This window comes from Mus pahari, chromosome 4 (genome assembly GCF_900095145.1).
Source record: "Mus pahari chromosome 4, PAHARI_EIJ_v1.1, whole genome shotgun sequence".
In the NCBI taxonomy this organism is placed as follows: domain Eukaryota; kingdom Metazoa; phylum Chordata; class Mammalia; order Rodentia; family Muridae; genus Mus; species Mus pahari.
In genome coordinates, this window is record NC_034593.1 from 33,293,310 (window position 1) to 33,317,068 (window position 23,759).

Here is a 23,759-nt window from a genome sequence, read left to right on the forward strand (position 1 = left end):
CCATTGAGTGGGAACCCTTCTCAAGCACTAGGAAACTCTCCCATTTTCTCTCAGCTAAACTCCACGCCGAACTTACTTTCTCCTCTTAACTCCAGCAATTTCTGACCATCTGATTTTTTTTTAATCTATGGTTAAATGGTTCATAGATTCACTCATTGAACACTGAATAAGTAGGTATTGGCTTTTCCCCCTCAACTCCAGGAATGTCTGAACATCTGATTTTTTAAAATTCTGATTGAATGGTTCATAGATTCACTTATTAAACACATTATGAACTATGATTAAATGGCTCATAGATTCACTTGTTAAATGCTGAAGTAGATAGAACAGGCTGGATGGGGTGATGCTCATCTTTAATCTAGGGTCAGAGGCAGGTGGATCTCTGTGAGTTGGAGATCAGTCAGCTATACCCAGTGAATGCCAGGCATCAGGACTACATAGTGATACCCTGTTTCAAAAATACAAAATTAAAAAGGTAAAGAAATAATAAATAAATAAATAAATAACAGACTAGTCCTCACAGCCAATTTAGAAATACAATAGCCTGGTCTGCTAATTTTGAAAAATTAGTAAAAGGGAATTGGATAGAATGTAAATTTTTAGATAATTATAGTTCTCTTCTAGAAAACACTCAGTGTTTTCCCTTAATGCCTGCCATCTCATTTTGTTTAGAGAAATATTAATACAGATTCCCAGATCAGTGATTACTAACAGCTGGGAGACTGAACACCTGTCCTGTGCATCATCTGTAATAGCTGATGAAGTTTAGCAAATATCTCACTTTATTAAAGCTGATACAACATACTTAGCTGTATCCGTTTATGAAATCTTATGAAGTCCAATTTCAATATAACAGCAACATGAATATCATACAACTGAGTAGGATAATCAGAGCCGAGTGGCCTTAATTGCATTTTTAGGAAGAGAGAAATAAAACTCATGTGTTTGGAATGTTTTGTTCTAATCACTTTAGAAGAACGAGGCAATAGCTATGTTCATTTTAATAAATATTTTATTGGTATGGATGTTGACTCTGTGGAATTACATGATTAATGTGGGATTTCTCAACCCAAATTATAGTGGATTGCAAATAAATTGTATATGGAAATCTGATTGTTTTAATCAGCATACAACTCTCCTAAGAACTGTCCTCTTGGGACTGTTAGATCCATTGTTAATTATTACTGAGAGATGCTTCCCTTTTAAGAGCGCATGCTGCTGACATGAGTTCTGTGCTGTGTGCATGGGCTGCTTCTCTGTGGCTGTACCGTGTCTGAGAATGCACCCTGTACCCGGCTCATGCCCAGCCACCTTCAAGCTAGTCTCTGAGGTACACTTGGGAGTCACAATGACATTTGAGGAAGAGTGGGAGGTTCCTTATCTTTCTAGGTATTTACACCCAAATTGGTTTTCATGCATCTTGTTTTTTGCTTCATTTTTTTGTTGAGAGTTGGTTTCTAGAATTCGCACACCTTTAATCCCAGCACTCAGGAGGCAGAGGCAGGCAGATTTCTGAGTTCTAGGCCAGCCTGGTCTACAAAGTGAGTTCCAGGATAGCCAGGGCTATACAGAGAAACCCTGTCTTGAAAAACCAAAAAAAAAAAAAAAAAAAAAAATTGAATCCTTAAGTAAGGCATGTAGGCATGGCCATATAGACATCTGCGTGTACAAAGACATAAAGATGCCCAGTGTGTAAGCAAGCATCCTATTCAGGGTCAGGCAGGGTGGAGGTTCAAGGGTAAAGCAGAAAGAGAGAGGGGGGACTTTTGTCCACATGTCAAAATGGGAGATGAAAAGCTTAGGGAGTAGACTGGGGTGCTGTATACTCAGGGCTCTGTGTGTGTGTGAGTGTGTGTGTATGTATGTATGTGTGTGTGCACACGCATGCGCGCACGCGTGCATGCATGCATGCAAGAGAGAGCACATTAGAAAAGCAGGGTGTTTCTGAGAGTTTAAATTAGTAAATCCACCAAAAGTCTGCTTTAAGACTGTTCTTTATTTTGTTAAATGATGAAGGAAGCCCAATGGGATTCTATCCTATTTCCACAACCCTTTTCTTAACAAGGGGAGGTTCCCACGGTACAGAGAATTTCAGCTCTTGCTGTGGGGAACTGGCATTTCTTTGACCCTGTATGAAGCAGAACAGGCACACGAGCTCCCTACAGTGATTCACAGATTTGCCTTTTTCCCCTGTGTTGTTTGTGATGGGCTCATGTTAATTATTTTTTGATAACCCCTTGGTCTCTGGACTTTGCTTGCTCAGCTCCACACCTCTTAGTTGGAGTGGAAACAGCTCATTTGACTGTTTCCTGTTCTCTGAGGTCCTTGCTGTGTTTTTCTTTCTTCCTCTGGTTTGTCAGAACAGGGTTGAGAGCCAAGGTGTCCCTTTTACTCTGCAGTGACACAGGACATGGCTGTGTTACTGACTGTGGAGAAATGAGTGGCTTCAAGTGCAGAGGGTGCAGATATTGCTGGAAAATTCTATCAACTTATTGTTTTCTAGTCTCTACTCTTTTTCTTTAATTAGTGTAACTGGGAAATATTCATGTGCTAGGGAAACTGCAGGGCACTGAGAAAAGGGATAAGTGTCAGAAAGTCCAATTCTCCAGTCATCAAGTCTGTGTGTTAAGGACAGCCCTGAACATTCAAAGATTCTGTTGTTGGAAAGGACACCTCAGGTTGGAAAACTCAGTTGCGTGCTACTGTTATTTACCCTGAAATGCCTCATGGGACACTACCTCTGCAGCTCCAGGATGGGGCTTTAATGGCCTTTCCTTATTTGACAGGTCTGGGGTGTTAAACAGACTTTGCAAAACCCCCATTATAGCCAGGGCTTCTTGACCGGATGTTTCGTTTCGGCTGTTCATGAGTAAAGAGTACCAGCTGATTCTGAAGGAGAACAGATTGTGGTATGAACTCGATCGATCTTCATGTGCAGGAGAAAGGCTCCCATGTGAAGGATATTGATTTTTATGGTCAGTCATCTTGTCGATGGGGCGTTATTCTAAGCATGGAATCATTTGTATAACGATTTCAAGAATATTACTGTATCTTCAAATTCCCTTGGCTTCCTAGTCTATATCATTTTGATAGTCCAGAATAGAGTGTAGCCCTTGGGTAAGGTTCCATAAAAGTAGTAGAGTTCTTTGTGGAATAGAATACTCCAGAATGTGGGCAAAGCAGCAATGAAAAATGCCTTTCAGATGTTTTTGTTTGACCATAAGATTACAGTGAATATGTTAGATACAGGTGGATAAAGAGGAAGAATGTGTCAAACTCTAGTCACCTTGTATTAAGTTATGGGGGGTTTTCAAGGCAACCTCTTTAGTAAATTTTAAGACTGGCATTGGGAATACAGAATAAAAAGCTCATGGAGGCTGCTGAACATAAATTTAGAATGAAGGTGTTCTTTTCTCAGGCTGCTGAAACTCATCTCCGCACATGCAGGAAAATGGAAACACATACAATAAAAATCGTCAAAACATCTCATGGAAAAGACACACAGGTGCTTCGGATCTGTAACCCAGTCCGTCAGCTTTTCATTCCCATACAATATTTTCTGCCAGCTAATGGTAGTGAGAGTAATTGGAATATTTAATGAATCACTTTCTGAATAGTCACAATGAGGAGAAAAGACAAATTTGTTTCCAGGTGCTGTGTTTAAATCAAAACAGGTTTGTCAATTCAAGAACTCCAGCAAACCTTACATCTTGTAGTCAAGGGCAGTGATTGGAATAAAACATTTGATGCCATAGATAGGGATAGCTCTTCTGTCTAGATTGAACTTACTTGTGGGCCACCACATCACCAAGTCCTTACCTTAAACAATGAAGAATAAGACCAACTAACATTTTCCTACATCCTTTAGTCCTGAAGGACCACTCTAGTTTTTAAAATGGGCATTAACCAATTTAGTCTTGGAAACAGCCCTGTTTGGCCCATCATCTCCTAACCTTGACTGTGGTGAACAGTGCCAGGCTGAATAGGAAACTATCAATCTCTTTTTGACATGCTTTCCGTTCCTTTGCATACAGCAGGAGTTGAACTGATGAATGGATTCTTGGTTTTTTTGAGGGTTTGCCTTTTGAGATTCTTCCACTGCTCTCAATAGGGGGCAGGGTTCTGAGTTTCACTGAAGTTCGAAGTTCTTGATACTTGTTGTTTTTTGTGGAATGTAACTGCTTTGTTAGGTCTGAGGTGGCACATTTGTGTAATTTTCCTTGAGCCTTCACTGAAATTGGTGACGTTGCACTCCTTTTGACACAACTGCTGCCTTTCCTAGCCTCTTTGGAGAGATGGCTACATGGGTTCCTTAATTTTTATTAGGTCAGGAAATATTTTTCGCTCTCTGGGTATGTTGGGAATTAACCTATCATGTGTAGAGTTTACCTTCACAACTGCTGGTCCCTTTACAGCCTAGAAGTCCTTCAGTTTGGTGGCACCTCACTTACCACTTTATGGTGGGTTTCTTACCTGCAGAGTGTGTGTGTGTGTGTGTGTGTGTGTGTGTGTGTTTCATAACAGTGAATTGATCAGCAAGACCAACACTATCAGGAAGAGAGACATCTGAGTCTCAATAGAGACTTAGAATTTTGGGTCTCATGTGTAGGAGTTCACCTATGTTTGAGCAGCATGTGAGATGGCTGCTCCTTTCTTTGACACATGAATAATCAGTTTTCCCAGCACCTTTGGCTGAAGTGCTTATTCTCTACCATTGTATAGGAATCAGTTGACTATTCCTATGAATTCAGTTTTGAGTCTCCTACTCTGCTCTGTTATGGATACATGAAGGAATACAGTTTTATTACTGTAGCTTTGAAGTGTAGTTTGAAATCAGGAGGAGTGATGCCTCTAGTTTTCTTCTTTTTTGATGTTGTTGTCTCTCTTTTAGATCCTTTGTGTTCTTACATGACTTTTAAAATTGTGTTCTTTTCTGTTTATTTGATTATTTTGATTTTTGTGTATGTGTGTGAACATGTGTAAGCTTATGTGTACCACATGAGCTTGTGGAAGCCAGAAGAGGGGCTCAGATCACCTGGAACTGGAGTTAACAGTCATTTGTGTATCTCCATATGGGTGCTGGGACTGGAACTTGGGTCCTCTGCTAGAGAAGCACATGCTCTTAATTGCAGAGCCATCTCTCCAATTCCCTCTGTCATTTTCTATTTCAATAAATGGTCATGAGTAATAAGAAAGGGACCCTGCAGATTGCTGCAGATGGTGTGGGCCTGGTAGCCATGTAGGACCATCTAGTACATGAGCTCAGATTAATTTTCTATTTCTTCCATGATTTTTAATTCCCAGGGCATAAATCCTTCCCTTTTTTGTTGCGTTGATATACTTTGACTTCTTGAAATTGTACACTGTTTACATGCAGTTAAAGCTCTACAGCCTCCCTTTGTCAAATTCATGCTCACTGAAAACAAAAAGCAATGTTCTTGATTCCAGCAGTTCACCTACCTGGTCTTTTTCCCCCAGGGTGCCAATGCTCTGGTCACGTATGCTCTCATTAGTGGAGCTGATGACAGCTTCCGAATTGACCCTGAGTCTGGAGACCTGATAGCCACCAAGAGGTTGGACAGGGAGCACAGGTCCAAGTACTCACTGCTGGTTCGTGCAGACGACGGCCTCCAGTCCTCAGACATGAGGATAAACATCACCATCAGCGACGTGAATGACCACACCCCCAGATTCTCCAGACCCGTGTACTCGTTTGACATCCCCGAAGACACAACCCCTGGTAGGTAACATACCCTGAGATGTGTTTTCCAGGGATAACCTTTAATAATGATGATGGGCTCCTCTTATTGTTTTAAGTAGTGAGGAGAGCTTACCACAGGTTTACGTCATCATGTATCCATCACATTTTGTGATCTTTTGCATGGCATCTTTTATGCGAGTCCCGGAGAAAATTACTAATGTGTGAGAGCAGATGAGGAGAGGTAACCTTGTGGTTAATAACTGTAGGCGTGCCTGTTTCTGAACATCCCTGTGGCTGTGAGTCATCAGCCTCCATGGCAGCCAGCTCCACTCTCCTTTTATACTTCAAAAAATGGGTGAAACCAAGAAAAGTGTGCGAAAAGCTCTAGTTAGTGAGTCTAGTCTTCACCAGCTGTGTGACCAGGCAGCATAGCTCTTTCCTGTAGGCATCCGTTTTTCCTTCGGTAAAACGGAAATAGTAACCATTAGAATTGGCAAGCTGTTGACTTAGAAGATAAATGTGAGGCTGGTTGTGGTGGCTTTACTCCTGTGGTACTAGCACAAAGGAGGTTAGACAAGCCTCTGCCACGTTTTATTGCTGTCTGCAGAATGCAACAGTGCAACAAGATATGGAGGCACATGTCACTAATCCCAGGACTTGGGAGGCAGGGGCGGGGGCGGGGGCAGGGGCAGGGGCAGGGGCAGGGGATGCCAGCCTGGTCCACAGAGTGAGTTCTAGGATAGCCTGAGCTACACAGAAAATTGGGTAGAAGTGACTTTCAAATAACCCCTCTCTAGGACAGTTTCCTCTTCACTTCCTTAGATGAGCTGTTCAGTCCTTAATGAATTTCTCAGCACCTTTATTCCCTGTATTAATTACGGAACTGTCAAATGACTACTGGCACCAGTAACTGCCAGCTCTAGGATACACATCTATAATATTGCTTAGAATCTATCATGTGGTAGCATTGGGTGAAACAATGTCAGAAGTAAGATGACCTCTCTGTTAACCCTTGCAGTGCAGCCTGAGCTCCATGGGGTGGCTGACATGGACCCTGACTGTGGCTGAGGGACCTGTGTGTGGGGGAGGGTGTGTCAGTCTAGATGTCAGCAGAATACTGTGCTCTCTGTTTTAGAGTGACCTTCTACTTAAAATATTTGACTGTGAAAACACATTCTTGGTCTCAGCCTAGACATTTGGAAATACTCCATACCCCTTGTTCCACTGATTTAGACTTGGGTTGTCTTCCCTGCAGGTTCCCTGGTGGCAGCTATTTTAGCAACAGATGACGACTCTGGTGTGAATGGAGAGATCAGCTATGTGGTGGAGGAGGATGATGGGGATGGCGTGTTCTTTCTGAATCCAGTCACTGGTGTCTTCAACCTGACCCGAGCACTGGACTATGAAATGCAGCAGTATTACATCCTCACGGTCCATGCGGAGGACGGTGGGGGTCAGTTCACCACTGTCCGAGCTTACTTCAACATTCTTGATGTTAATGACAATCCACCTGTCTTCAGCATGAGCTCCTATAGCACATCCTTAATGGAAAACCTGCCTCTCGGATCCACTGTCCTTGTGTTTAACGTCACCGATGCAGATGACGGTATGTCATTTCTGTGATGAACTTACATATGCCACTAAAGTCGAGGGCCTACTATGCATGCGTTCAATATTAATATTATATGATTAACTACACTATTCATATTTGTTTATAAATGGTCTACTATCAAGGTGGAAATTTGAGTTTTGACTTAACTGTAGAGGATTTTATAAAAAAAATCAAGCAACATGTCATATAATTTTTTTAACTATACACATAATATGTTTAGATACTTTACAAATTTTCCCTTTAATTTTTGCCCTAAATATTTTAGTCCAGTAATTTAGTGGTCGGGATAAAGATTCATTCTGAGTTTATGTTAGATAAAATTATTATAAGTGTGTTGTGTGTATAAATGTATTACTCAAACTTTTAAATTAGTTTTTATTATATTTATTCATTTACTTGGTGTGTGCATGGTTGCATGGATGTATATGCCATGGTGTGTGGAAGTCAGAGGACAACTTGCAAAAGTTGAGTCTGGGGAAGGCCAACAGACTTCACTGTGAAAACAGTAACCTGTTCAGCCATCTTGCTGCCTCATATGTAACTTAAACTTTGAAAAAAATAAAAATTTAAAGACAAAAGAGAAGTCTTAAAGAAAAATACTTTATAGTGAATAACTAAATTATACATTATCGGATGAAAATAATATTCTCATAATAATATATTGGCAATAATATTATTATTGGAATAATATTTTGGCAAGAATCTAGAGCCTGAAAAGGCTGGGATTTGTTTAGCCTACAGTATATAATAAAGTTAAGAATTTTAAAAAAGATTTATTTTATTTTAATTTCTATTCACTAGAATGTGTGTGTGTGTGTCTGTGTGGGTTTATTGCTGTATGTGATTGCATGTATGGAAGACATGGCTTAGGTACTGCTGTCATTGTGTAGGCTTGCCCACCTTGTTTTATGAAACAGAGTCTCCCGCTGGCCTGAAATCTGTCAGGTGTGCTTCTCAGTCTGACTGTGGGTCCCCAGCATGGGAATTGCAAATATCTTCTACCACACCTAGCATTTTTATGTCAGTGCTGGGGATCAAACATAGGAGCTTATGCTGTCATCCTGGGGTCAACTTTCTATGCTAAACATGTTTCTGCCTGGTATGTACATGGGTTATGATCTGTTGAAGCTCAGTGTATCCCCTGGAGTAAGTTTCATTGACCCTCAGAACCTTCAATGTAAAAATGATTAAAAGGAATTCACTTAATGTTTCAAAACTTGCTGGAATGATCCCTGCACAAGCAGTCACAGAGATATAGTAACTTTTTAAGCACCAAATCTTTTGTTAGAAAGGGTGTTTCCCCCTTTAATTGTGCTGGTTAAAAATGTAAAAGTTTCAAGCTACATTTAGCCATTGTTTAGCCTGAATACTTTTATCAGTGTCATTTCCTGCACCTTGGCTTAAAATAGAGGACACAGTTCCTATTCCTTCTGGATCTGGAGGATAATGGTAAGAATGACCTTGTTTGTAAGATCACCAACATAATTATAGCAAATGCTTCCAGTGTGTCTACGAGCAGTGAATGTTAGCAAGACGCTGAAATTTAACAGATTCTTCTTAGCTTCTGATCAAAAAGTTCCCGATAGGTCATACTGCTGTCTTCTACATAAAAAAATGCTCTAGGGGAGAGACTTTAACTTTTTGAGTTGTCTGTGCACACATAAACTTTAGGTTACATAATCTCAACAATAAGACAAATCTTATATTATTGTTAAGGCATAAGTCATAGCTTTATTGATATAAATATGTTTACGAATATTGCTAGAGAGTATTGCATGGAACAAGATTTATAGCTTAGGACTCTTGTAGCAAAATGTTGGATTACTATTCTCTTACCATCCTGGAAACCATGCATGCTTGAGGCATGATGGTCACTAAAGGATGTTCAGATAGTGACACATCTGTCACTTTTTCTGAACGAGTGTGCTCATTGATCCTTGGTGCATGGTATAGACTGAATGAGGGCCCAACCTCATAGTCCAATTCCCTCAAGACCTTGTTGAAAGTGCTCTGTGAAGATGACTGGTAAAGGCCAGTACTATGTATCTTTGCCATGTAACAGGGAAGCAAATACTAGCCTTTAACCTAAGGCAACATTTATAAATTTTGACTAAATGTACACATTCATAATGTAGCCAACTTTATAGTTTCAAAATGTGTTTCATTACTTTTATTTTATACACTTATATAATGCTCTACAGTTCTTGGGAATAAAGTATACACCAAATGCCAATGTTCTATAATCACAACCAAACATGCACATGCATTCATTCACAACTATACACCCCCCCCCCACCGCACACACACCTTTGTGCATCTGCACAGCTCTTATAGCAATTAAACTCCCAAGGAAAGTCATGGAACCACATAACTTCCAGCAAGTTGAACTTGAATAGTTGAAAAAACAACCTGTATTCAGTGTAGTATTTATTCCACTGGACTGTAAAAGTCCACCCAATAAAAGTTCTAATGTTTTACTCAAAATTAAGAAAAAGTATGTGTTTCCTGTTTTTCTGCTCTGACATTTGCTGCAAGCAACAGGAGGGGAAATGGTTAGATCTTTGTAATTTTCCAAATTGTGCCAGTGTTGAGAGGAGTTCTGAGTCCTTCTGGGATGCATTTTTCTAGGTATAGATTTCAAGGCCAAGGTTGCCTTATTAATTAGACTCTTTGGAGGGAAATGTCCCCATTAAAGTGCAACTCAGTGCAACACTATCGACTCTCGTTCTGAGGTAAGACCTATTTCTTGCCTTAAAAACGGTCCATAATATAACAGATACTTTGTTGTTTCAAAGAGCATAGTTATCTCTGGTTTGTTTTAAGTGGCATTGCCTAATTTATTTGTGATTATAAATTAAGTACAAAGTTATACATTTATTCAAAGTGATAGCTGAAGGTTTACAATTTAGTTCCCCAACCCCTTTCCCTTCATAAAAGGCTTTGTGACCTTGTCTCTTTCTCCTCTTCTCCTCGGCAGTTTAACATTTACCAAGAGGGCCACAGGGATGCTTAGATTCATGGCAGCAGGCTGGAATGGCTCCCAGTTGAGCTGATTGGTGTGGACCCCATAGATCTCCACTGAAGTCGTGTAGAATGCTATTACTGTTTCTAATTTCCATTGATCTTGGCTGGGAACCATTTTGTATGTCCACACAGAACCCAGGTTTTCATGGACAGTCGTTGGTATCGCTGTAACTTCTTCTTTTTTTTTTTTTTTTCCTTTTTTTTGACTTTTTATTTTATTTATTTATTTTTAATTAATTAATTTATTTTTTATTAGATAGTTTCTTCATTTACATTTCAAATGCTATCCCGAAAGTCCCCTATACCCTCCCCCCGCCCTGTTCCCCTGCCCACTCACTCCGACTTCTTGGCCCTGGCATTCCCCTGTACTGGGACATATAAAGTTTGCAAGACCAAGGGGCCTCTCTTCCCAATGATGGCCAACTAGGCCATCTTCTGCTACATATGCAGCTAGAAACATGAGTTCTGGGTGTACTGGTTAGTTCATATTGTTGTTCCACCTATAGGGTTGCAGACCCCTTCAGCTCCTTGGGTACTTTCTCTAGCTCCTCCATTGGGGGCCCTGTGTTCCATCCAATAGCTGACTGTGAGCATCCACTTCTGTGTTTGCCAGGCACTGGCATAGCCTCACAAGAGATCACTATACATTTTAATAGACTCGCTGTAACTTCTATGTGTTGGTGGTAGCTGTGGATCTCAGTAAGAACAAGAATTCCACATTTTCTACTGGCTTTAGGAGACTCAAAAAAATGTACTTATTCAAACACATTTTATGTAAAAAATACTGATATAATCAACTAAATTTAATTTTTTATAACAAAGTAGGTGGAACTTTTGGACCTGGACAGGAGTAAGACATGGTGAAGGATGCAGTTGACATTGTCCATTCTGAAGCACTGACACTTTCATTCCTGCGGGTGGATTGCTGTGTGGTCCCTGAGCTCTAATTGTCCACATTTCCCCTTATGTTCCCTAAGCTTATAAAATCTGCCTCATTCATCCCAGAGCAGTCCTCAGTAAAGTGTTTCGATGAATGACCACAAGGCCTCGTCTATGTCTCTAAAGATTTGTGCATCAAAGTTCTCAAAAGAAATTTTAGATCAGTACATTAGTGCCTGACTTTGCCTTCTGAGTATGAATTCTTGGGATCAACATGGGGAGAAAGGAAGAGAGAGAGAGAGAGAGAGAGAGAGAGAGAGAGAGAGAGAGAGAGAGAGAACCCTTAGGGTTACAGGAACAGACTACACTGGAGAAGGAAATTCTGTTACTTGGGTAATTTGCCTCAAAGGGAACTAGAGAATCAAAAATAGTAAAGCAAATGTGGACTCAGGTGTTTTCAGACCCCAGAAGAATATCTTTCACAAGAAAACACTAGCAAACTGTTCTGGGAGATTCTTTTATGTTTTTTAATGTTTTTTTTATTAGATATTTTTTTATTTACATTTCAAATGTTATCCTCTTTCCTAGTTTCTCCTACAAAAAACCCACATCCCTTACCCCCTCCACCTGCTCACCAACCCACCCCCTCCTGCTTCCTGGCCCTGGCATTCCCCTACACTGGGGCATAGAAATTTCACAGGACCAAGGGCCTCTCCTCCCTTTGATGATCTTAGGCCATCCTCTGCTACATATGCTGCTAGTGCCATGAATCTCACCACGTGTTTTCTTTGGTTGGTGATTTAGTCCCTGGGAGCTGTGGGGGTACTGGCTAGTTCATATTCCCATTCCTGTTCTAGGAGATTCTTAGCAGAGAGCAGACATGTTTCTGGTAGGTAGGACTCAGAAAGCTCCATAGTTCCTTACTATCAGACGGGAGAAGAGACCTGACATTGTGAGCTAGTTGAGACACTCTGTTCTGAGGCAGGAAATCTGCCCTCTGACTGTTTTTGCTGCTTTCTTAGAAACTCACTTTCAATAAGGTTTTCAAACATATTGGCAAATATACTTTCCTTGCCATCTTCACTGTAGTCTTTTCTGCAACTTTTAAAAGTAACTTGATAATTTGTTTTAATTAAATAATGATATACTTTTTAGGGACAAAAGGATATTATCTAAACCTGAGCCCCCGACAGCATAACCCTTCCGCCTGTGCTCTTTCATGTATAGCTTTATTGCTAACCGTTCCTTTAAGGCCTACTTTTTCAAATGTTTGAATGTGCATAAAGTTTAAGAAGAGCCATTTCCTTAAAGTCCATTGCTTGGCCAGATGCATAATAGGAATTAAAAGTATTTATTAGTTCTGACAAGAAATGTAAAAGGAGACTTTAAGCATCCATGACTAATGTCCTACATCACAACATTTTATTACCCTTCTCTGAAAACTGGTGTCGGCCTCAATAAATTACTGAAGTTATAAATGTTTAGCTAATAATATAGAGAGTGGCATTTGTACTGTTGGGCCCCAGGGAGTTCCGTGAGAGAAACAAAGAAAAGTTTAGAAAAATATCTGCTTTCTGGAACCCTTTCTTCCTCTTCACGTTGGTAATTTAACATTTCAGCGTTGCAGTAAATAACACACCCTTGTGTATGGATCATTTGTACACCAGATTGTAAATGCCTTTCAGATCAAAAGCTCAAAGGAGACCAAGAGTCGTGTGTGCAGTATTTCTAAGTGTGTATAGCTGTAAGTAAATCATCCATAATCACTTCAAATGATTCACATACAATCAGAAAATCATGATAGTGGGTAACATGTCCGAAATGCTCTACTGCATAGCGGAACCTTCCTGTGGCTTAGATTACCATCTCACCTGCTCATAAACAACTTTTCCTCTTTCACTTCTAGGTGTCAATTCTCAACTGTCCTACAGCATCGCTTCAGGTGACAGCCTTGGGCAGTTTGCAGTGGATAAGCACGGCATCCTCAAAGCCCTCAAAGCTTTGGACCGGGAAAGCCAGTCCTTCTACAACCTGGTCATTCAGGTTCACGACCTGCCCCAGCCTCCTGCCTCCAGGTTCACAAGCACAGCGCAAGTCTCTATCATTTTATTAGATGTCAATGATAACCCACCTATGTTTCTTTCCCCCAAGTTGACGTACATTCCAGAAAACACACCTATTGATACTGTTGTCTTCAAGGCTCAAGCGACAGACCCAGACAGTGGCCCCAACAGTTATATTGAGTATACTCTCCTGAACCCTTCAGGAAACAAGTTCAGCATTGGGACCATTGATGGTGAGGTACATCTCACTGGAGAGCTGGACAGAGAGGAAGTTTCCAATTACAGCCTGACAGTGGTGGCCACAGACAAAGGGCAGCCACCTCTGTCGTCCTCTACTGAGGTTGTGGTTATGGTCCTTGACATCAACGATAACAACCCTGTTTTTGCTCAGGCTGTGTACCGAGTGCAGGTTAAGGAGGACATACTCACTGGAACAGATATAATCCAAGTGTCTGCAGCAGACAATGATGAAGGTACCAACGGGCAGGTTCGCTATGGCATCGTGGGTGGAAACACGCATCAGGAGTTCAGGATCGACTCAGTGACAGGGGCCATCACAGTGGCTAAGTCTTTGGATAGAGAGATGATCCCTGCTTACACTTTAACTGTTCAAGCCACGGATCGGGGCAGTAGCCCCAGAATGGACTCCTGCACGGTCACCATCACATTACTTGACATGAATGATTTTGTCCCTGTATTCGAGCTGTCTCCGTATTCTGTGAATGTTCCTGAAAATTTAGGGACCCTGCCCAGAACCATTCTTCAGGTCAGTATATTTAAACACAGCATGGTGTATAGTACCATTAAGACTTCAGACCAAAAAGCTTCCTTCTTGAATGATCTTCAGGATCTTCTTCCTCCTCTCACTGTTGGGGAAGGGGGTGGGGTGGGTGGGAGGTGTTCGGTTGGGGGGGGGAGGGGGATAGATGCAGATATAGAAAGTCTTGAAAGTCAAGGCTTACGAGCATCATGCCTGAGACTTATGTCCTTTGCATGAACTCATTTTGCACACATTTGCTCATTTGAGTATTTTAAAATTGTTTTTTACTATGGGAATAATATCCGCATATAAGGAGATGTTAAAATTTAGAAGAGTTCATTTAAAATACTGTTCTACTTTCCCTCTTTGCAAAAAAGATTAAAGAACATGGTACACCCTTCTGGGAAACCTTTCACAAATCCTACACATTGGTTTATGCATAGATTTCTGCAAATATGTCTGCATAATACATACTAATATTTACTACTTTAATTACCACATCCTTGGACTTATTATTTTATATATGAATGTTTAGCCCACATGTGTGTATGTACATGTTTCATGTGTGCACCATATGTACCCAGTGTTCAAAGAGGCCAGAAAATTGCACCTGATCCCCTAGAATAGGAGTTACAAATGGTTTTGAGTACCATGTAGGTTCTGGGGCTTGAACATTGGTTCTCTTCAAAGCAGCCAGTGCTGTTATTCACTGAGCTGTCTCTCCAGGCCTCTACCACCTCTATAGCAGCACTGTCGATGCCCTTGTCCCCTGTTATCTCTCACTTGGCCGACATGCTTCACATGTTAGGTGACTCATTGTAGTCCCATGACTCCTCTCCCTTGTAGGTGGTGGCAAGAGATGATGATCAAGGTCCAAATAGCCAGCTCTCATATGTTTTGCTTGGTGGAAATGAAGACAATGCTTTTGCCCTCACGGCCAGTGGCGAGCTTCGGGTGACCCAGAGTCTGGACCGGGAAGCAAGAGATCACTTCGTCCTGGTTGTCACAGCTGCTGATGCAGGTGTGTTCTTACCGCTTTGCTCACTTGTGAATCAGATCCTCAGTAGAAAATGAATACAGTTTTGTTACTGAATCACATAGATTCAAATCTACTAATGCTTGGAACAGTCCCTGATTTACATTGAGTATAATAGGTACTGAGATTTCAGTGGTAAATGGCTAGAGTCTCCCCACTGAGGTGCAGCTTCTGCGTAGGAAAAATTTCCTTGCCCTGAAAGCTACTTGAACATCTATGAGTGTGGCTTTTCACTACTACACACCGAGTAAGGGTCATTTTTACTGTGAAATATTTTCTTTTATTAATATGCCATGCCAAAATTCTTGTAGAATGCAATGTTCCATATAATCAGAGTGCTTCAAGGTCCCATTTAAACACCAGTAGGGGATTTTGAGATTATAGCTAATGACATATCCCAAGGACATACCTCTCATCTTTAATTGAGCACTACCCTCCCTTACTCCAACTATTCGATCCCAACTTCTCTCCCTCTCTGGACCTTGTGGAGAAAAGTAATAACCCTTCTACTTTTAGTGTGTATGAATTATTTTATTACATTATATGCACAATTTTAAATCCCAAGAAAGAGGAACAGAATGCATTGCATCAGCCACACCCAACTTAATCCAAATTAATCTGAGACCTGCTCATTATGTCCCAGTCAGCATTCATCACAGCCCTCAGACTCTAGGTGTATGTATCCTTCCAGAAAACCAATGGAAATTGGCTTTAAAAAACAGTCAAGGTTCCCGGTGACGTTGAATTCAGGAGAAACTGGAAGGGAGCTGGATTTTAGACCCAAGGTTTTATTGATAAAATATTCCAGCCTCAGCTGTCATCATTCATTAGAGCTGGAAGCACGTGGTCAACCCCAGACACTCACAAACACAAAGATGGTTTGTGGAAAGGAAGTGGCAAGATGGGAAACTGGATGGAAGAACCAAGCCCCTCAAGGCATCTGTCTCCGTAAAACTCGTAGCACCAGGAGGGGATCCCAGTGGTGGTGGGTATTCTGGGGTGTGGGAGGGGAGGAGGGTTTAGAGATACAATGTAGAGTGATCTGTGATGGGCAGGGAACAACACACACAGGGTCCTGGCAGGGAATTCTGACTTTGGAGCATTCCAAGTCAAGAGGCATGGCAGGAAAAGATTTTCCCACTTTAGCTAGATCATCTTTCCTTCTAAGGATTCCTGAAATCAGTGAACTGGGCAGCAAGTGAGGTAATGTTGGATAGGTAAAGGGATGTTTTGTTTTGTTTGGTTTTGTTTTATTTATTTATAGCTACCTGTTTTAATCACTACAAAGTTTTATAGAGGGTACCCTTTTCAGCATAGGATTTTTTTTTTGTTACCATCTCTATTATCCATCATTAGGATGAGAACATTTAATACTTTGCTGAGTGTCTCACAGCCAGTGAATGCAAAGTTAGAACAAAGATGCCCTCAGAGCTCCAGGTACTCTAAGACTTTAAAGAAAGTATTCACTCCCAAGCCATCTGGTAGATAATCAGGCAGATCACAACCAGTACAGAGAACGGGGAGAATTTAGAATCCAAATCATTCTTGTTTGAATTCTGGTTTCTCCATCATCTGGGTGGATGGTATCATCTTGCTCTACCTTAGCATCTTTTGCAAAATGGTGTAATGATTTCTTAGTTTGGGTTCTGTTGCTGGGCTAAAATACTTGGAAAAAAAAAAAGTAAGGGGAAGGTGTTTGTGTATCTCACAATACTAGGTGATAAGCCCTCACTGTGCAGAGGTCAGATGGCAGGAAGTCTACCCTGGTCACATCATATCCATAGTCCAGAGCAGAGAGTAGTACACAAATGTATGCATGTGTGTACTCAGCCTGCTCTCTCATCTTTCTTCAGTCCAGGGATGAGTCTACCATATGTTATGGCCAGGCCAACAGACCTTCCAGATGGATCATTGGTCCTTGTTAACCCAATTAAGAAAGTACCTTACAAGCATGTACACAAGCTAACATAATCCAGACAATTTCTCAGTGAGACTCCCTTTTCAGGTGATTTTGGATTATGTTAAGTTGGTAACAATGGACCATCACAAAGAGTAAATATAAAATTCTTCTTGTGAGATATAATCATGTTCTATTTGTTAAGCTGCTCAATTTTATTCCAAACCCTGTAGTATACACAAAAATTTAATAGTAATTTCCCTACAGTTATTGGTAGCAAAATTCCCAGTGGAGACCCTGAGTGTTAATCCTATACCCACAGACGGAAAAGCAGATATTGTGTTAAAATCTGTGCCCAGTAAATTCAGTTGTCAACTTGACATACATAGCCTGGAGTCATCTGAGGGAGTCTTAGTTCGAGAAGCACCCAGATCAAACTGGCTTGTAGCCATGTCTGTGAGGAATTGTCTCAATTGTTGAATGATCTGAGAGGGTCCAGGCCACTCTAAGAAGGTGGTCTGGCTGTTCCAAGAAAGCAGAGTGAGCAAACCACAAGGAACAAGCCAGTGAGCATCATTCCTTCGTGGTCTTTTGGTCATTTCCTGCCTTCAAGTTCCTGCCCTGACTTTCCTCAGTGATTGACTGTTACCTTTAAGTATAAGCTGAATAAACCCTTTTGTCTCTCAAGTTGCTTCTAGTCATGTTTATCTGGACAATAAAAAGCATACTGAAAGATTTCACTAGAATATTTTCAAGCTATTGACAGTCCTGTGCTTGATGACCACAGCCTGGGCCAAATAACTTCCATATGTACTTATTTATTTATTCTACATGGTTTGAAAATTTTATACTTGATTGTTCTATTTACGTCAGACTCTCTCCTCACAGCTCCCTCTTGTGTTCTACTTGCTCATTCTTAAATTCACAGTCTTTTCTTTAAATATTATTTTCACACTCATGCGTGATTATAATCTCCCTGAATTCATTCTGTGTTGTTCATATGTGCGTGTGTTTGGGGTTGACCAATCTGTCATAGGATAATCTATCAGGGTTCTGGTTCCCAGAGAAGATTGATACTCTTTCTAAACAGTCATTCATTGTCTAGAGCTATTCATCTAAGGGAGGGGCCTCATGAGATTGGTCCCGCCCATGTTATAATATTGATTTGTGTCGTTGTACATGTCTTGTTTAAGTAATTTAAATGGAATTAAGCTACTTAGAATGATAATGCCCTCCTTAAGAGCCATAGACTAACAAAATCTCCGGTGGTAGGCATGGGAAACCTCCTTTGGAGCTGTTAGTAAGAAAGTCCAGGGAAAACCTACACCCAAAACATTACAGGCTTTTCCTGTTGCCCTTGGGGTTAACAGTAAGACCCTCCAACATTTTCGATATTATAAGTAATTCCATGTTCATTGTAATACAAATGTTGGTGGTATCAATAATCTACAATTCAGTCCTCTATTTTAGGCTTGAGATCTCTGGCAATAGGCTTAAAGTACACACTGGCCACCATGATTAACAGTCAGAGCAATAGGTGACATGAGAAAATGAAGAGAAGTATGAAGGATCTGGGATATCAGATGGCATGGTGTCAAATTCGTAGTGTCTGAGGATCAAGGAAATGTCATAGTGCTCTTCAGGAGAATCTCTGACAGTTTTATTCCAATCTTCAAATCACCTATGTTCTACTCTCTTGAAACTCTTACTCACTCTATCCAGCTGTGGCAACATGCTAAGAACTGATGTCAGAGCACATTAACCAGGCAGAGCCCCAAACCCCTGACTTCTTTCTTACTGAACTCCAGAATGCCAGCCTCGCTGTGTTTCAGTTAGTGACTGCCTGCATGGCAGTGCCAGAGAAGCTCCCTCTCCTGCACTCATGGTAAGCTCCACTCATTCTTTCACTCTAGGTGAACAACTAAAGCAGAACAGGGCAGATAAAAATTCCAGCTCAGCTTTCTAACAGCATTAAAATGCTGAACACACTGCAGCTTAATCAAACACCACAGTCTGCTTGTCTTTAGTCAAAGATATGGGCACCTGGCCAGCTTGATGTGTTGATTGTTGACAGGTGTGTCATGTGTGGCTTACTTTTGTCTCTTCATGAGTATGTACTTAACAGGGTAGAGACCCTTCTGAACCAATGGTGCCTCCATCCTTAATGAAACAAAGTGATCCTGTTTCTCCAGGTTAAAGAGATCATGTTGACACAGCTAGTGACCTTCTCAAGGTTACATGCCCAGTTTCTAATAGCCTCCCTTGAAAGGGTTTACAAATACTGCCATCACAGTGTAGAGAATACAAGATATCTTAGGTACAGTAATCAGCATGAGCAGAGGAGCCAGCACACTATACTTAAAAGTTCACTGTGGAAAGCTAATTTTTAAAATATAAAGCCTACGCTGGAGTTAAATATCTGGACCCTTAGTGTTCAGCCTAGAATCAGAGACTTCCCCCATGCTCTAACCACAGTGCTTTGGACGCATTGTCTGTAACTTATTCATAATAGTAATGCTGAAATATAATATGTATTACACAAAATAGCTAAGAGTCTAGGTTATTAGCTATTGATATTAAGGCTAATGTTTGATAAGCATGTCTTAAGCTTAGTAGGGCCACAGTAAATAGTAGGGCCACACTGATACCCCGAACAGTGTTTACACAGCTGGTAAGGGGAAAATCTTTCCATTCTTTGTCCAGCTTCCTCTGTACATTGAGTTTATTAACAAGTAGACTCAGGTTCAGCAAGGTTCACAACTGTTCTGAGTGGATCTCATGGTTTTCCTCTCCACCGTAACCCCTTTGCTCACGTGAAGGCAAGGGCAACGGCCTCCTCAATGCCTGTCTTTCCTCCTGCATGCTGTGTTATTCAAAAGGCAGCAGATGAACCTTTGCATTAGTTAGGGTTCTCTAAAGTCACAGAACTTATGGAATGTCTCTCTATATTCAAGGAAATTATTAGAATGACTTACAGTCTGCAGTCCAACCAACCTAACAATGGACAACTGTGAATGGGAAGTCCAAGAATCTAGTAGTTACTCAGTTCCAAAAGGGTAGGTGCTTTTTCAGGTGATCTAGATCTGTATAAGCTGGAATTCTGAAGAAGTAGGTTCTAAGAGGCATGCTGGCAAGGAATTGTAAGCAGGTGAAGAAGGAGAAGGAGAAAAGAAGAAGATGGAGAAGGAGGAGGAGGAGGAGGAGGAAGAGGAGGAGGAGGAAGATATTGTCCTTATATAGGTTACCAGCAGAGAGTATGGCCCAGGTTAAAGGTGTATACTAACACACCTGGATTTGGAATTTGCTCTGTCCCAGGCTGGCCTTGAACTCTGCTTGCCACTAGATTTTTAAGACAGCAATAGAATGCAATGATATTATTTAAGACCTTAAAGGTTGTGATGGATATTCCTGGTTGTCAATTTCCCTACCTGGAAAAAAATTAAAGGAGTGTAATACCTTGCCTGGGTTTAAGCTTTTCATGATCTAGATGAAAAATGTCCATCATCCCATGTTAAGATCCAGGTCAGAGTCCTGTGTCTTCCAGCCTCAAGACCTGGATCACAGGTGTGCCCTCCATTTCTGGATTGGACTTCATTTTAGATGTAGTCAAGTTGAGAACCAGGAATAGTCATTGTGATCTTTATGATCATAAATTGTATCATTGTATCTCATTGCTGTCTTAAAAATCCTTCCATGGCTACCCTTAACCAAGGGCAAGCTACTCAGGCACTTCTGATGTTCTTGACTTTCTCAAATACTTTCTAGTCTCTAACCCTGAGCAATCAAGGCACAGGGACTGCAACTTCCACTCTGTCTCTTTTCTGACCTTTCTTTCTGTGTCATAGTATTATAGTCTTAGCAGAGTCTCACTTAGCCTAGGCTGGTTGGAACATGATATGTACTCAAGAAGACCTTGAACTTCTATTCCTAGTTCTGGGATTACAGACATGTACCGCAAGGCTTAGTTTATAAGGTGCTGGGGACTGAACCCAAGGCTCAGTGCACTCAAAGTAATTATTTTGCGCTTAGCTATAAAATCAACTGAATTATTTTTCACTTAGTACCAAATCTGGGTAAGTGATGAGGGATCTTGAAGAAGTTTGGGAAGAGAGGTAAATATCAAAATGTGTTGTACGACATCAAGTATTTAATAAATTCTACTAAATTATTAAATTATTAAATTTATTATCATTAAATTATTAAAAATTATTAAAATTTAAAATATTATAATTTTAAAATCCCAAACCTAAATTTTCAGGGCACATTATCAAGAATTCGTGTAGACATGTTTTATGAGAGATATAATGAGAAATACTTTTCTTTTAGTATAGAATAGAGTTTATTCAGGGCATGGGGAGGGAAGTTAAGACGGTAGTACAGGCAGAGAAAGGGAGGGGAGGAAGAGAGAGAGAGTGAGAGAGAGCTAGAGAGAGAGGGGGGGGAGGGGAAGGGGGAGGGGGAGGGGGAGGGAGAGGGAGAGAAGGAGTAGAAGAGAATTAGAGAAGTAGAAAAGTAGAGGCTGTCCATGACCATGTGGAGAGTGGGGGAAGGGAAAAGCCCAGGAGGGCAAGAAAGAAGCAAGAGGGAAATATTTACGATTCTACTTCCTTAAAGTAGCTCTTACAGGAGGCTATTGTAAATTACAGTCTTCCATTTACTAGCCTCATCATATCAAGAAATGTAAATTCAAGTATTTCATACAGTACTTGGTATATCTGTGATATGCTAACATGACATGACATGTGTAATGTACTCCACACGCATGTATAGACAGGCTGTGGCTCCACATTTAATAAGAGAATGAAGAGATTTACCTTAGCATAAATAAAATCATTTGTCCCTTATCTGTTTGTTGCTTTAGCCAGAAAGTTCTAGAATGACTGTGAGTCCAAATAATTAACAAGTCTATGGGGAAAAGTTCAGTTATCAGCTTTTTTAATGAAAGGCATTTATCATCTGGCTGAAAGACAACATGGCTGCATTCTGAGGCAGGGTGCAAATTGTGCTTTCAATGGAGAAAAACATGATGTGTTTGCAAAACCTAACCAGAAAAACTTAAAGAACCAAGCACCATGTGCCATCTTCCTGGGGAGGAGACGACAGCTTTTTGAATTAATACTGTCCACCCCATTGTTTAGAAGGGGGAGGATCATCGGCTCACCAATGGATCTGTGATAAAGAAGAGGCTAGGGCAGTGTGCGGGACCTGACACAGCTGAAGGGAGTTTCACTGACTATTTCAGAAAGGTTGCATTTTGTTGTTACAATTCTGCCTGAGTAAAAATTGCCTTGTGGGTTATGGTGAAGATTTTTAATAATAAAACTTATATCCATGAGCCAATGCGGATATAGTGGTGGACTTCCCTTTACGTATCAGAAATCAATGTCGTGGAGCTTCCTTGTACAGTTGAGTCTAGGTGACTTCTTATTGCCAAATAAGGAGTTTTTATTTCTAAAAGAAAAAGGTTTCATTTTAGCCAGGAATTTAGTAATTCATACTTTACTGTTTTAATAAGTTAATCTGTTAATTTCAACATTATTGTTTCATTTCCTCTCATTTCTTTTTTTAACTTTTCTTTATTTACATTTCAAATGCTATCCTGAAAGTCCCCTATACCCCCCCCCCCCNCNCTGCTCCCCTACCCACCCACTCCCACTTCATGGCCCTGGCCTTCCCCTGTGCTGGGTCATATAAAGTTTGCAATACCAAGGGGCCTCTCTTCCCAATGATGGCCGATTAGGCCATCTTCTGCTACATATGCAGCTAGAGACACGAGCTCTGGGGGTACTGGTTAGTTCATATTGTTGTTCCACCTATAGGGTTGCAGCCCCCTTCAGTTCCTTGGGTACTTTCTCTAGCTCCTCCATTGGGGACCCTGTGTTCCATCCCATAGACGACTTTGAGCAACCACTTCTGTGTTTGCCAGGCCCTGGCATAGCCTCACAAGAGGCCACTATATCAGGGTTCCTTTAGCAAAATCTTGCTGGCATATGCAATAGTGTCTGAGTTTGGTGGCTGATGATGGGATGGATCCCTGGGTGGGGTAGTCTCTGGATAGTTCATCCTTTCATCTTAACTCCAAACTTTGTCTCTGTAACTCCTTTCATGGGTATTTTGTTCCTTATTCTAAGGAGGAATGAAGTATCCACACGTTGGTCTTCCTTCTTCTTGGTTTTCTTGTGTTTTGCAAATTGTATCTTGGGTATTCTAAGTTTCTGGACTTATATCCACTCATTTCTAATGAGGCTTTGCATCATCGCTCTTAGTGACATAAATATTTAAAATTTTGCTGTATATAATCCAGCCTTTAATAATAAAGCACTTTACCACAGAGGATTTTATTCTCTACAGGTTAAAAACAGATACAATCTAACATCAAACAGTGCTAAATCAGACCTAGGATTTCCATTACATTCTGTAAGAATAAAACATGATAAAGCAACCTGGTCTGTTGTTCTTCTGTGAGCTTAGACGCTAAGGACACAAGAATTCTAAATGCAGTGAGGAAAGACCTTTCCCGAGTTCCAAAACTTCCCACGGCTTCCCAGGTAAACATTACACACAGCAGCTCCAGGCTTGATTCCTGGATTCTGTTAGTCTGGCACTTGGTGTTTCTACTGAGTGACAGAGCAGGTGGGCTTCAGTATTTGGAGACAGCTCTGGTGTTTCATGGTTTCAATGTCTGGGTGTCTGTTTCCACTCTCGAAACAGCAATTCCTCACAGTGAACTTTTTGGCTGAATAAAAGCTTTAGCTGATGTTTAATTTTAAAATTTTTAAACAGTACT

General features: G+C 40.8%; 1 protein-coding gene across 1 annotated transcript in view; it reads left to right on the top strand.

The window, feature by feature from the left end:
• The window catches only part of Fat4 (FAT atypical cadherin 4), a 123,461-nt gene that overhangs the window by 55,604 nt on the left and 44,098 nt on the right, over positions 1–23,759 (top strand). The window contains exons 4-7 of the mRNA XM_021195709.2: positions 5,479–5,740; positions 6,957–7,307; positions 13,123–14,045; positions 14,886–15,060. Of these exons, the coding sequence (XP_021051368.1) occupies positions 5,479–5,740; positions 6,957–7,307; positions 13,123–14,045; positions 14,886–15,060 (1,711 nt within the window). The remainder of the gene's footprint in view (positions 1–5,478; positions 5,741–6,956; positions 7,308–13,122; positions 14,046–14,885; positions 15,061–23,759) is intronic.